This window comes from Diachasma alloeum, unplaced genomic scaffold (genome assembly GCF_001412515.2).
Source record: "Diachasma alloeum isolate Michigan unplaced genomic scaffold, Dall2.0 Dall_scaffold_78908, whole genome shotgun sequence".
NCBI lineage: Eukaryota > Metazoa > Arthropoda > Insecta > Hymenoptera > Braconidae > Diachasma > Diachasma alloeum.
Genome location: NW_021683643.1, coordinates 652,524 through 668,246, shown reverse-complemented (window position 1 = coordinate 668,246; position 15,723 = coordinate 652,524). Strand labels below are relative to the sequence as shown.

At 36.9% G+C, this 15,723-nt stretch overlaps 3 protein-coding genes across 3 annotated transcripts; 1 reads left to right on the top strand and 2 right to left on the bottom strand.

Moving 5' to 3' along the window:
• Positions 1 to 960: 960 nt before the first annotated feature.
• Positions 961 to 6,240, bottom strand: LOC107047785. Its single transcript, XM_015270617.1, has 3 exons — positions 6,033 to 6,240; positions 5,863 to 5,946; positions 961 to 2,694 (listed from the first exon to the last, which is right to left on the bottom strand). Exons 1-3 carry the CDS (start codon positions 6,102 to 6,104, stop codon positions 2,494 to 2,496), a joined length of 357 nt encoding a protein of 118 aa, XP_015126103.1. The 5' UTR covers positions 6,105 to 6,240; the 3' UTR covers positions 961 to 2,493.
• Positions 6,241 to 8,446: 2,206 nt separating this feature from the next.
• On the top strand, positions 8,447 to 11,438 carry LOC107047690 (zinc metalloproteinase nas-13). The gene is made up of 4 exons (XM_015270490.2): positions 8,447 to 8,792; positions 9,788 to 10,093; positions 10,185 to 10,318; positions 11,149 to 11,438. Exons 1-4 carry the CDS (start codon positions 8,447 to 8,449, stop codon positions 11,296 to 11,298), a joined length of 936 nt encoding a protein of 311 aa, XP_015125976.1. The 3' UTR covers positions 11,299 to 11,438.
• LOC107047784 lies at positions 11,042 to 15,303 on the bottom strand. The gene is made up of 6 exons (XM_015270616.2): positions 15,106 to 15,303; positions 14,876 to 15,007; positions 14,698 to 14,733; positions 13,290 to 13,398; positions 12,520 to 12,581; positions 11,042 to 11,436 (listed from the first exon to the last, which is right to left on the bottom strand). The coding sequence occupies exons 1-6, from the start codon at positions 15,166 to 15,168 to the stop codon at positions 11,371 to 11,373; spliced, it is 468 nt and encodes a 155-aa protein (XP_015126102.1). The 5' UTR covers positions 15,169 to 15,303; the 3' UTR covers positions 11,042 to 11,370.
• Positions 15,304 to 15,723: the final 420 nt, after the last annotated feature.

The window sequence follows — 15,723 nt, the reverse complement described above, 5'->3', positions numbered from 1 at the left end:
TTTTTTCATTTATTCACATAAAATAGGATGAGGTATACTCTTATCATTATTTTTTAAAGATTAATCGCCATATAATCCCACATGAACTTATAGAGCTATAATCATATTAAAGAGCTGGAGATAATAACTCATCTCATCATGAGGGTCATAGATAAGGGTCAGAAGCAGGAGCGTCTCCTGAATTTTTGAACCTCCTTATTTTTTTATTATATAGAGAGATAAATATACGACTATCATATACGGAAATCCTACAGCATTTCTATACGTAATCCGTATAGAAAATATCTATACGATTTTTTCATACGTGCAGTCGTTACCAAAGAGGCTTCTTCACATCCTCGAGAAGATAGACAAATGAATCAGGAGGTTCGGAGGGGGATACACAACAATATTATAGACCACTCAAGCATAAACTTCGTTTTCAACGAATGTGAACGCAGACCTCGCCTTGAAATTTTCGCCTTAGTGCTCTAATGCACTATTTCATCCTCAAGTATCAGATGTACCTATTCTATACCTCAGTATTCTCATTGTCTATTCGAACTCCTTCGCCTCCATCATTACTTGTCCCTCGCCAACTTTCACCCTACACCTCAAGACCTCTGAATCTATTCTCCAAAGGACTCGGATGCAACGACAGCTTCCGTTCCGCTCATTTTCCCCTCAAATGAACCGCAAAAGTGAGAAATCTTCATTAGTCCCATGAAGAATACCGCGGTAAAGCGATTTACAATGCGACGATTCATTAAGATGGAACCGAAGATATTGCTTGATTCCCGAGATCGTGGGAACCGGTGAATCATATTCCTAGGATCCTTCAGGCCCATACTTAACGGTAAAGCCAACTCTGAATGTAAACGTGTTATTTTCCTCCTGAAAACGTCATAAATATACCAGAAAAAAAGGTTTCCTTGAGTTTTTTTTTCAAGTAATTATTCGGACAAGAATTTTTCTGCTGGTAACAGTTTATTCTACAACACAGTAAATATCGAAAAAGATACAGATTCTGTAGATTCGTTTTTCTAGAGGTAAAAACGAGTTCAATGTGTAATGGAAAATTGAGCAATTGTGTACGTGTATATGTAGAGTGTATGAATGTGTTTATTGTGATAATAGCTCAATAGAAAGTCATCACTGCAGCTTCCCGTGTCTTTGTTCATGGCGAATAACAACATCAGAACTATTAAAAACATTGCTTTTCAAATAAAAAAAAAGCAGAGCAATGGCACCACAAGATTTTCAACAAAAAATGTCGTAATATTTACACAAAGCGATGGAACAAACTAGCGTTAAAAAAATTCCGACCAGCAATCGTCATCAGCAATTTAATCACAGACGTTATGAATGAACAAAAGTGGCAATTAGAAGCAATTAATGAATTCAGCACAATGAGAATGCGTTTCAGACCATTCTTCTCATTTCTTTGACGACTAAATACTATTGTCTAATTACAGTCCACTTAGAGAAAAGAGAACATGTTCTCGAACAAAAAAAACATGTTCCATTAGCAAGATAACAATTTTATTCAACATGTTGCATTAGAACATTTGAAAGTTTAGATGGTGCCTTCTGAGGAGAAAATATCTCTCATGAAGTTAAGTTAATCAACAAATATTCAATCATATCTCCATCGCTATTATTCTGTTTGAGGACTCATCTCTTATTTTTGAACATTTTCCTTGGAGAACATGTTCATTTTCCCTCAGTGCAGTAGAGTTCAACAGACAAATGCTAATTGTGCACAAATTTTCGATGAATGATTAACACTTTGATCACGTATATTTGGTCATTAGTCTCTTATCTCTAGTCGTAGCAGTATATTCAGAGGAAGATTTCGTTAGTGTGCAGATGTGCTTGGAAGAATATCTCAGTTCCCTTGACACAATTGGAGATTAAAATCTCGTACTGATTCTTAAGGCAATTATCAGCTTCCTCTGTCCCAATTTACCTGACCCCCGCGTACTCTCCAATTAGTCCAGGGACTTTCATTTTTTTTCAGATGATTTCACTCCTCACTACTTCATCCTATTCCCTAATCGTTTTAACGTCAATACTCTCGCTTTTAATTCTAGGATAGTTACATTAGTTTTGATTCTATCAGGAAGTTATTGGATAATTTGATTATCGTAGGTTCTACATCGTCTGCTCATCTGCACCACCTTTCATTGATCTATAATGAATTATTGGGTATCTTTCGACAGTATCTAATGTCGATACAGATTTGATTATGCAGGCATTGAGTTCCAGCATGCACTTTACATGAACACATGGTAATTGTAAAAATCAATGATTTAATGGTGTCTTCGTAATGATTAATTAAAAGTATATCTAAAAAATATACATATTTATATACCCTGTGAAATAATCTCGGTTAATCAGGGAGGGTCTTCATTTCCTAGAAATTCTCACAATTTTCTGAACGACGAGTGGAAATGAGGGAAATTATAAATTATAGGGCGTTAAGTCTTAAGGGTCTCTCTGTAAGGAGTCTACTCATTTTAGCTGGGGTATTTTCTTGTGGCCCACGATCCTGTCACGGAGGATGTTGAAGTGCCCCTGTACTTGGGATACCTGGGCTTTTAAGGAGTCGGTCAGTTGCTTTTGGAGCTGCTGGACCTCTAGGATCTCCTGTCGGAGACTCTGGTACTCGTCCTTGACTTGGGCTACTGAACGAATTAGTGTGAGGACTGATAGCTGGAACATTGTAATTGTTTCCTGGGATTTATTTTTATGAAGGGGGGAGAAGTAGAAATGGGAGGTTGTGGGAAAAAATTGCAGAGATTATTTTGTGAATATTTCGTTGGTGAGATGGTTGAGCAGAGTTTAGCTGGAGGTATTTTGTTGTGGAGCACTGGGTAAATTCTCCTTGATCTGGTGGTTTTCAGGTATTTGGAAAATAATTAATGGTGAAGTGAGAGAGGGAGATTAATAGATTAATTGTTGTTGGTTTTCAGATATTTAAATATTAATTAATGAGAAAGTGGGAGAGACAGATTTTTTTAGATTAGTAGTTATCAACACGTGATGGGTTATTTACAGGAACAATTATTACATAATTTGGTAGGTTTGAATAGGTTTCTGGATTGTCCTTTGAAAATTTGACTTTTTTAATGGTAGACTCTGATCTCATTTGTTTTAATGAATTCATGAATGAAATTCCTGAAATTCTCCTTGATCCACTGATTTTTAAATATTTAAAGATTAATTAATGATGAAGTGGGAGAGGGAGATCTTCATAGATTAATATTTACCAACACTTGGTGGGTTGTTTACAGTAAAAAATATTATTTACTTTAGTAGGTTTGCCTTGTAAATGCCCTGTAAATGCCTTGGGATTTACAGGACATTGTGTCTCCTTGATTCCCTGATTTTTAGATATTTAAAGATTAATCAATGATGAAGTGGGAGAGTAAGATTTTTTTAGAATAGTAGTTATCAACACTTGATGGGTTACTTACAGGAACAATTATTACATAATTTGGTAGGTTTGAATAGGTTTCTGGATTGTCCTTTGAAAATTTGACTTTTTTAATGGTAGACTCTGATCTCATTTGTTTTAATGAATTCATGAATGAAATTCCTGAAATTCTCCTTGATCCACTGATTTTTAAATATTTAAAGATTAATTAATGATGAAGTGGGAGAGAAGATCTTTATAGATTAATATTTACCAACACTTGGTGGGTTGTTTACAGTAAAAAATATTATTTACTTTAGTAGGTTTGCCTTGTAAATGCCCTGTAAATGCCTTGGGATTTACAGGACATTGTGTCTCCTTGATTCCCTGATTTTTAGATATTTAAAGATTAATCAATGATGAAGTGGGAGAGACAGATTTTTTTAGATTAGTAGTTATCAACACTTGATGGGTTATTTACAGGAACAATTATTACATAATTTGGTAGGTTTGAATAGGTTTCTGGATTGTCCTTTGAAAATTTAACTTTTTTAACGGTAGACTCTGATCTCGTTTGTTTTAATGAATTCATGAATGAAATTCGTGAAATTCTCCTTGATCCACTGATTTTTAAATATTTAAAGATTAATTAATGATGAAGTGGGAGAGGGAGATCTTCATAGATTAATATTTACCAACACTTGGTGGGTTGTTTACAGTAAAAAATATTATTTACTTTAGTAGGTTTGCCTTGTAAATGCCCTGTAAATGCCTTGGGATTTACAAGACATTGTGTCTCCTTGATTCCCTGATTTTTAGATATTTAAAGATTAATCAATGATGAAGTGGGAGAGTAAGATTTTTTTAGAATAGTAGTTATCAACACTTGATGGGTTACTTACAGGAACAATTATTACATAATTTGGTAGGTTTGAATAGGTTTCTGGATTGTCCTTTGAAAATTTGACTTTTTTAATGGTAGACTCTGATCTCATTTGTTTTAATGAATTCATGAATGAAATTCCTGAAATTCTCCTTGATCCACTGATTTTTAAATATTTAAAGATTAATTAATGATGAAGTGGGAGAGAAGATCTTTATAGATTAATATTTACCAACACTTGGTGGGTTGTTTACAGTAAAAAATATTATTTACTTTAGTAGGTTTGCCTTGTAAATGCCCTGTAAATGCCTTGGGATTTACAGGACATTGTGTCTCCTTGATTCCCTGATTTTTAGATATTTAAAGATTAATCAATGATGAAGTGGGAGAGACAGATTTTTTTAGATTAGTAGTTATCAACACGTGATGGGTTATTTACAGGAACAATTATTACATAATTTGGTAGGTTTGAACAGGTTTCCGGATTGTTCCTGGGAAAATTGACTTTTTTAATGCTAGACTCCGATCTCGTTTATTTTAATGAATTCATGAATGAAATTCGTGAAATTCTCCTTGATCGATGATGATAATGATGAAGTGGGAGAGGGAGATCTTTATAGATTAATAGTTACCAACACTTGGTGGGTTGTTTCCAGTAAAAATTATTATATACTTCAGTAGGTTTGCCTTGTAAATGTCCCGTAAATGCTTTGTGATAAATTCTCCTTGATCCCCTGATTTTTAGATATTTAAAGGTTAATCAATGAAGAAGTGGCAGAGACAGATTTTTTTAGATTAGTAGTTATCAACTCGTGATAGGTTATTTACAGGAACAATTATTACATAATTTGATAGGTTTGAACAGGTTTCTGGATTGTCCCTGGGAAAAGTGACTTTCATGAATGATTTTAACAGATTCATGTCTTTTGGGAGCAACGAGCGCATCAATGGTGAAAAATCACTTACAATGACACCTGAAGAGAGGGGAGATGAGTGAAAAAATGAAATTTTGATTGCTTTACAAATATTTTGTCATGGGAAAACTTAATTACCCTCTTAATGAAGATTTTTTCGTTTGCATAATTGTAACGCTTATGGATGGAGTCGTCTGTTGAATACAATTATTGTCTCTTGATAAATTCACCCAAACGAATTTATTCTTCAGGTATTCACAGAATAATGAATGCTAAAATAGGAGATGAAAAAAATAAAATTCCCATTGATTCAATAAAATTTGTTTACAGTCTTTTTTGTGGAGAAATCCTTCGGCTCCAAAAGTGGCTCCTGGATAAACTCCTCTCAATCCACTCCATTCTGAGTTATTCACAAAATGATAACAATATCACATCCAAATTATTTCGTAAATATCTCAGAAACGAGTGGATTTAGCGAAATTCGTCACAAGACATAATCACAGAGAATTTCCTTGTCCACAAAAATGATCTTAAAAATTCTCTGAAAAATTCCCCAAACCCCAATAGGGGTTTCCGAAAAATTAAGAAAATAATGGACGTATCTCCGTTCAAGAATTCACTTCGTCATTATCTTGACCATAATACCCATAAATAATGTCCATAATCACCTCATTCTCAGGATCTGGAAACTCCTTTTCAAAAGTCTCAATTTTCCAAGTGATCGAGGCTAATTTACCATTAGCCCTGTGGACCTGAACAATCCCATTGACGTCAATTAATCCATGGTGCTTCGATAAATGTCAGATAGAGTAGGTTAAATGTGGAAAATGTTACATACACTCTGCTCCAAATTCATGATAGCCGACTCCATAGCTGGCTCTTTCGACTCCCCGTTGATTCCAGATATCATGAAGCCTTCGAAACTCGTTAGTTACGGTTAATCACCCCCGAAAAAATTGATAATTCGAGTGATAGCCGGCGGCGAGGGCCGGTTAATAAGTCCACAGCAACAGCCACTCCGATTTCCCTCCTGAGAGAAGCCTCGGCTGCCGTTGGCCGACTGACGTTATTTTCAAACGTCGAGTTGGTGTCTAAAGTCACCGAGGTGCGCCGCCGCTGTCGGAATGCGCCCAAGGCGGCAAATTTCAATTACACCGGGGGTTTTACCTACCCCATTGTCCTCACCACTACCACCGACACTTGATGGCAAATGAACAGGCATTATCTTTTTAATGGCACTGACTATAAAAAGCGGGATTATGATAAAAATAGCATCTGGCGGGTCAGTTTTTTCTGCAACGAATGGGCAAGTTTGCGGAGGCTGAATGCTCTCAATGGACCCCAAGCGTATAAAAGAAAATCGATGGCGGTGAGTGCAAGGAGGCAAAAAACGGGAGAACGAGGTCATGCATTTATAACATATCTGTTTCCTACACTTGATGGAGTGCATGATACATGTACCGGGGATATTTCGCGAATTGTTTCTCGTTTCAAGGCTCGACCCAGATTTTTGATAATAGGGAGGGAGAGGGGAAGATCAAGGATGCATTGAAAAACATCTGTGGGAGGTTTCGAAGGACTTCGTGGTGAAATTTTTTGGTGGGAATTGTGGAGGGAATTTTCGTATAGGGGGGCTTGATTTAGACGGGTGGGAATATTCCTTGAATACGCAAAGTGGTTGGTCTTTACTGCGCGAGAAAATGAAATTTCGTGGATAGTTTAGCTATTGTTTTCGTCTTGCTTTAATATCGCTACAATGTTTTCTTGGCAGAACCCGCACGAAAAAATTTAATAGAAAAACCTCTCGAATTCGCTAGAAAATTCTACACGGAGAGAAGTATTCAGTAAAAATTATGGAACTCACAATTCACTCACCGATTACGGTATCGACTCAGAAAATTTAAGTGACGGTATCGTAATTTTTCACAGGAGATTCAGATAAAAATTAACGTTCCAAAAAAATTCCGTGACGGTTCCGTAAAATTTCCTACACCCACATTTCGCTCCGGAATTACGGAAAAGATACGTAATTTTCATTGAATATTTCTCTCTGTGTATTGAATTTCTATTAAACTTTCTATTAGTTTATGACTGATTCTATTGACATGTTCAATAGCAAACATTCAATGGAAAAAATCATCAGAATTCGATTTGTGTTAATCATTCCTGTGTCAAGAACACAGGATGATTGGCACTTGATGTTCAACACACGCAATGATTTGCAATAAAATGAGCTGATTTGTTTGATGAGGAATTTGTCTAATTTTCAGAATAATTTCACTAATTTCCAGGGACTCGTCTGCAATTTTCAGAGCAATATCACTGATTTTCAGGGTCCCCATTTCTGAAAACTTCCTACTTTTTGAGAATCTATTGCCAAATTCTGGTGATCAAACTCACGGATATTGTATATTACGCAATAATTGGTGATAAATTCCAGAAAATCTGCAATTTATCCCTTAAAATCAGGCCTTTTTTCTCTGCATTCATATGCAAGAGGATATCACGGATCGCTTCTGATTCTGAAACTCGACCCGAATGTCGCAATACAGGAAGAACAACCACAAGACGACAAATAGATACGCTAATTTATTCCCAAATTCTAAACTATTCCCCCAAAATACTATCGCCAACCGGTTCTTCCTTCGTCTATTCCCTTATTTATAACCATTTATTCCGCTATTTCCACTTCTTTACGATAAATCACCCACGTCTCGTATTGAAATTTCGCTGGCCAGGTGTAACAATCACCCCGGAAATATCTATTCCCCGGCCTTCATCACTTATTCCCTCCCGAAATCTTTTTCGATATTCAATTTGGCCAACGAAAGGATCACCAAAGGACACTCCTGAGTAGGTGGCATCACCCCAAGGTCATGTATCCTTATTTGCCAAGGTACATTATCATATGAATAAAAACTGGAGTCAATGACATTTTGAAGATTGTCGACTGTTCAAAGAATTGATTGTGTTTAGTTTGGCGAAGTATTGCGGCAATGTCAAATAGCTGATACACCTTGAGACGAAAAGGCCAGCCTCCCCCTCACAAATTCCATTTCACACATTTTTTTTTTATGATAAATTGCGCGTTTCCGGTGGGCAGGTCACTATCAGTCGTGTCCCCGACACTTCCGCGAGGCAAAAGTCTTGGTATTAATCAGGGGGATTAACCAGACAGGAGAGTATATAAACACAAGACTGCGGAGCTTAAACTTCAGTGATCTGCAAGCACTGTTACCACAGCGTTACAAAATGGATTTCCAAATATTTTCGTTATTCGCGATTTTTTTGATAAATTCGACGACCGCTTGGCCGTTTGCCTGGCGGAGGAACGCGGAGGACAACGATTTGGACAGCTCTAATGAACTACTGACTCACCTGGGGCACTTGGAGGAGAAGATGTTTGGTGTACCGAGCAATGAAACTGGGGCGAAAGTGGCTGGATGGAGCGAGGAGATGGGAATTAATCCGGAGGAGTTGGGCGAATATGCAGAGGGTGATATACTCTTTCCCCTGGGACTCTCGAGAAATGGACTTCTTGCGCAGTCTTCACGGTGGCCCGGGGGAGTCATTCCGTACATGATCAGCCCGTACTTCAGTGAGTTTCAATTTTTACCTTTGGAAATTTGAAACGCTGTAAGAGAATTGGAATTTTATGAAGAGTTTACGATGATATGTGTCAACTCGGGGAGAGAAATCAATAGAAAATTTTAGGGCAGGAGGAAACCTAAAGATAACTTCTTCGCGCGCGCATGATTAGCTAGTGATTTACGCATATTATCTTTGATCATTATGTAGTAATTTATTCATTACATAGGAGATAATGCAAATTTGAGAAATGATCTTTAAAAATTTTCACGAGGAAAAATTCACGTTGTAAGATTTATGAAAGTAGGCGCATGTAACAGCGAATCCGGTCCCATTTTCCAAGTGTAAAAAAGAAACCTTTTGTGCAGAACTGTCCACTAATTTTCATACTTCAGTGACTTTCAATTTTTCCATTTGTAAATTTGAAACACCGTAAGAGAATTGGAATTTCATGAAGAGTTTACACTGATATATGTTAACTCTGGGAGAGAAATCAATAGAAAATTTTAGAGCAGTAGGAAACCTAAAGATAACTTCTTCAAAAATTCAGAAGAATTTTCATTTTTGAAAATCTTGACCGAGTAGGTTTTGCTGAGAAATCAAAATCTATTCTTGCCTTTTATTAGTGTGCACCAAGTGCAGAAAGTCACGTTTTCCCCGCCCGAGGTGGACATGCTTTTTATTGTCACATTTGCAAAAGAAAGTTTGTATTTTGTTTTCCGATGAGCGGAAGGAGAGTGAATACTTTCCACCCTAGGGCGGAAAGTACTCACTTTGCACCCCCTCATCGGGGAGCAAAATACGAACTTTTCGTGCAGGTATGTGGAAAAGTGTTTTTGGCCCCGTGGGAGGTGCTCGCCGAAGGCGAGTGCTGCCCTCCCAAGCGTCAAAGAACACTTTTCCCACGAGCATGAAACACTATTTTTCACCACAATGTGTGAATGAAAAATAGAATACAATTTCACTCTACGCACAAGTGATGAAAAATCCGTTTCTGCTGTTCAGATGCCAATCAGAAAGCATTAATCATGGACGCAATGAACGATTACCACCAAAACACATGCATTCGATTCATCCCCTACGCCGGTGTACAGAGTGATTACATTCGCATAACAGCTGGTAACACCGGTTGTTGGAGTAGCGTTGGGAGGATAGGTGGTGCACAGGACGTTAATCTCCAGGTGCCAGGTTGTGTCACGAAAAAAGGCACTGTTATTCACGAATTGATGCACGCAGTGGGCTTCCTCCACGAGCAGAGTCGCTTCGAACGAGATCAGTTTGTGTCCATCAACTGGCAGAACATCATGCCGGGTAATTTTTTTGTTCCACCTCTGGAACGATTTTTCATGTGATTCTGGCTTATTTTCGCTATCGGATGTTGAATGATATCATCGTTATTTAGGTCGCACCGGGAACTTTGATAAAGCATCGAAAGGCACAACTGACGGGTTCGGAGTGGGATACGATTATGGGAGCGTCATGCATTATTCTGGAAACGCTTTTTCCGTCAATGGACGACCAACGATTGTTCCTAAGGTTTGATATAATTTTTTCAAATATTACACAATATGTATTATAATTAATTAATATATATTATAATTAATTAATATATATTATAATTAATTGATATTTTCGGAAGATGAGAATTTGTTGTATTTTTTTGTCTTCATTCAACCTGGAGGATGATGAGGTGATGAAAAATTGTATCATAAAAATATTAATTTTCTCGTTATTCATTCAAAATTGAAAAGAAACGGATACTCAATTCCATTTTTGGAGTCAAAAGAATATTTCAAAACTGTAAAAGCTCCAAAAATGAGCTTTCACAATGAAAAATGGGTCAATATGGGTTAAAATCTACATGTTTCCAACCCCCTTGCATGTCCCATCATTTATCAAAAGTCGCTCGATAGGTCGACTCAGCCACCTCACACGTTCAAGTTTCAGGGGAATCCCCCATAAATAAAAATATCCCAGTGATCATTGGAGTCGAAGTACCAGAAGAGTAAAATAATTAGCAATTCCCAAATTGAACATGATAATCCTACACAATTTTCGTCGATTTCGATGTTATCTCCAATCTGCTGCATCAAGAACTCCCATGTCCGCACAATAATCTCTTACATTCCACTGAAAATAAACAGACAATGCAGATAAAACTGCGCCAGAAAGTTCATATTGATTTCATTCGTCATCAAAACCAAAAATTTAACTGAATATCTAGAATGAGGTGAATGATCATACCTCTATCGGAACATCTTCAGCGCAAGAGTTGAATCTCTTTAGTTTTATTATTGAATACAATAGTGTATAATCTCTTATTAATGATCCAACAATATTACAACTTGATTGTGTGATCCTCCCAGGAAGGGAATGGCCTTTTGGATCTCATTGGCGAAGTATTCCAGGGGAGAACGAATACTATGCTTGGGCAACGCGAGGGATTCAGTAGACGGGACATCCAGAAGATAAGGAGGATGTACAGGTGCAGCAAACGTCGACGAAGTTACAATTAATTATTGACACGAGATGGCTCATCGGTGATTCTAGGCGTTGGAACAGCTGGGGAACTGTACCAAGGGCCTGGGCTATGCTAAATCCCCTTTTCGAATCATCGAGTGAAGCGTGTGGTGATAGCTGGCCCTTGGAATTCCCTGATAATGACAAAGATTAGTCTTTAGTATGTCTCAGGGCGAGTGCCATGGGGCTTTTAAGGATGTTTGACCAAAACCCACGATATTCACCATAATTTTGATATTCTTATATGCCAGGTTCATGCCTGAGCCACACGTTAGTAATAATCTTAATCCTTCCATCGCGGCATTCCAGTGAGAAATTAATGTCTGAAAATCACTTCTTGTAACGTTACGCTTAGGGAGGAAACGTGACCGTGTGAACTTTGATCGAGATGTTGCGTGGGTTAGACACTCAAGATATTGAAAAAAAAACGACAAGCCATTTACTTTAGACTATGGAGAATCTGTCGGCGGCGAGAACAAGTAGGGGACCGGCCCATAGAGGCGTGATATCTTCGATTGATTTTCGAATTCCTCTAAAAAAACTTGACCGTCATTACGAGTCGAGCAACGCGACAACACCGCACAACAGCTGATCGAGGGCGGTAAAATCGGTGACGATAATTCAGTGCTGGAAGCATATGGACACATATAACACACAAACATTCATCTCACTGTTACAACCCCACTACTAGCCGAAGTGTGCGATGTTGCCCGATCAAAATTCGAATGTTACCACTGCAGTCACAAGTCTTCCGTTATTTATGAACATTTTCTTCAATTGTTGTTTTTGAGACCGGAAAAGTACACCATAACACTTCTATTTTGATGTGATAAATAATTTGTAATTTAAACGGGAATGATTTATTTAGTCAATTTTATTTTTATTGTCAACCAAGTTGTCCACTTGATAGGCTGAACATCCTTAACTCGCGTGGAAGGCGAGGGCTGCCAACCACGCGACTAAAAAACCCCACGGCACTAGTCGTGAACGATATTTTTCCGCAGTGATTTTCACTTTTACGGGTTTGGGGAAGGACCAATGCCAACCACCGGGCGAGAAAGAGTGAAGAGCAGTGCGGAAAATCAATGTCTTAAACCAAATGTTTTTAAGTTGTATCATTGTGTGAATAAAAATTAGTTTTATCGTCAATTCCCACGGATTAACGAGTTTCAATGATAAGGAGCGAGTGGAAAACCCCAGATTGAGGGGGAGCCTACCTGATTAGTAGACCAGAAGCACTCGGTGAACTGCCGGGCTCGATTACATGGATCTGAGAATTCTAGATAATACGATACGATAAGATTTGATTGCTGTATGTAATCAGGCGTGAAAATATTTTATTGGAAGAACCAGCGCATTCGCTAGAAATTTCTAGTGAATTTCTAGAGAATCTCTATTGAAATTATGTTACTTCTGTCACAGGAAATCATTCATAGGAAGGAAAATCGTCAATAGATTTTGAACTTTCGATACAACTTACATTGAAATACATTCTATAGACATTCCTCGCTTTAAGTTTTCTGTATTTCATTTTTTTCCTCTCTTTGAGAAAAGCAAGCGAAACAAATTTGGACAATTTTTACCAAAGAATTTCTATAAGAAATAAAATGAGTTGAATAAAAGCGTAAAAATCTATTGGTTTGTTCTGTCGAATATTGAGATTTGAACATTTTCTATTGGAATAATTCTCAATTTCAATTACAATTTTCAATTTTCAGTTTTTCTTTGAAATTATTTCGTGTATGCTGTGACGACGGAATTAATAGTGGAGGCTGGGGCAAAATGGGCACTTATTACTTTTCTTTCAGTGTTCATAACTCCTCAGGGACCGATTGATCTATTGAGTTCAGTCCGGGCTCAACAGAAAAGGATAAGATTGTACTTGGTAAAGAAAAAAAATTCCATGTTATCAGTAATTCAATGAGGTATTAAAGATCCACCAGAAAGTCTTAAGTGTCCATTTTGCCCCAATCGCGCCTGATCTCACCAGGTTTTGTGCAAATTCGCAACATTATTTCCGTATCGGGTTCGGGGAGCTCAGCACTCAGCATCCATGACTTGATGTTATGAACTTTGAAGCTGCCGTGACGATCCATCTGCAAAATTTTTCATTCACACGGTGAACTGATATCATCTCATTGTGAGTTGGATTGATTGATTGTAATTTGTGGATTGTTTATTTTTTAATGCAATTTTTTCCGTAATAAGAGATGCAAGAACAACATGTTACGAATAACGGAAAAAATTTAATTTAATTTAATTGAAATTAAAATTAGATTTTTGATATCATCTGAGTTTGATTGATTGATTTTAATTGGTGGAGTGTTTATTTGTATGCAATTTATTCCGTAATAAGAGATGCGAGAGCAACATGTTGTGCAAGATTTTTCATAACGGAAAAAATTTACGATTGAATAATAATTCTCGATTAAGCGGAAACTACTATGTTTTAAAAGTCGCGGGTTACTGGAATGAGATTTCTCATACATTGGAGATCGAGTATATGTATAAAAACGAATAATTAATGCAAAAAAATTAATTGTTTATTGGTCGTTTTCCCCACAGACGTTTAAAATGTTGAAAATAGTTTAGGGCCTTCAATTCTTGAGCTACAAAGGTTTTTTTTTTCAAAATTTAAAAAAAAGTGTGGAGTAACAATTACGAATTAGTTTTTTCAAATCCCACTCCCACACAGGTAATTTCGTTATTTTATAGTAGTCTCCTCTTAAAAGAGTCTTTTGACAATTTCATCGTAATTTTGTCAATAAGATTTGTTGAAGTTCGACACATGACGAAAGGGAACGAAAAATCAAACGCTTTTCTAGGGAATTGTATTGAATTTCTATAGGGATTCAATTTTTTAATAAATATTTTTCTAGAAAAATGTCAATAGATATTGATTTTTGTACACGACTCATGTTGCGTTTTTTTCCAAAAGAACTCTTGCATATGGATTTTCTAATTTTTATTCTTGCCTTTTGCAATGAGATGCTGAACAAAATACGGCAGAAAAACTTGAAAAATTGAAGCTCAATTCCGAAAGAATTTCAAAATAATTGTAAAGGAATTTGAATAGAATTTACCAACAACACGGAGAGAAATATTCAATAAAAATTACGTATCTTTTCCGTAATTCCGGAGCAAAATGTGGTTGTAGGAAATTTTACGGAACTGCCACGAAATTTTTCCCGAGCGTTCCGTAATTTTTATCTGAATCTCCTGTGAAAACGTACGATACCGTCACTTAAATTTTCTGAGTCGATTCCGTAATCGATGAGCGAATTATGAGTTCCGTAATTTTAACTGAACATTTCTTTCCGTGAAAAACGCCGGAATTTCCCAACAATTTTTCGATTGAACTTTTTATACTATTCAAATTTCTATAAATCACTCACCCAATGATGTTCACTGTAGATGCATAACAAGAAGCACTGCAATCACAAATTAATTGACAATCAGCCCAAAACTCACATTTGTTCTTAACGAATTTGAATGTACATCTCTTTAATTTCATTCATTCTGTTCTTTTCAACGATTAATCTCCCATTGTGTTGCTTTCACAATGATGCTTACAGCGAGTTCATGCTGGGCCTGATTCTCCAAGTGATTAAAGTTGTGATGCATCATGTAGTCATTGAATATGTGTACGTCAATGGGGTCGCTGGCATTGCAGATACGAACGATCGCGATATCCTCCCTGATTGCCTGAAATTCTTTCCTCATTATTGATCAGCCTCTATCGCTTATCTGTACTAGATCAATTCACTACGTATAATTTCGTTGATTTCTCAAGAGGTACTTACGCTTGATGAACTGAGATTCAGGATCGCTCCACACAGTAAAATTCGTCCTATGAGTTTTTCCATTTTTAAATAGATAGAATTTAAGTTAGAAGTAATCGGTAATAAATTAATGATACTTTGGTTTAATACTTGTGATCTTCACTCTTGAATGGGTAAAGCACGACTGACTCGCGCGCAATCCCTCAAGTGCCTGATAAACGGAATTCAAGAGTCGATGCGCGTGGCTGATGATAACGTTCCAGCAACTTCCTAGAAATTGCGTTGTCCGATCGATTAAAAACCCCCAATATATTACGATAAATCAAGTCAATGATATACAACAAACATATTTACAAATGATCTACTGTTTATTTTATCTCTTATCTGCATTCTTTTTTCGTTCTAAACTTATGTGGTAACTACATACACGGACTTGTACAATCGATGAATAATCTCTAGTAAAAAATGGAAGAGTTTGATTCTTACTTCAACCGATGATCTATCGGAATATCAATGAGTGTTTGAATCCACTGTTTCGTAGTTGGACGGAAAACACTGATTTAATCACAATCACTGGAGTATTCTCGATTGATTTATGCTCAATCTAGTGGTGAGATGATGAAAGGATGAGCCGAAATG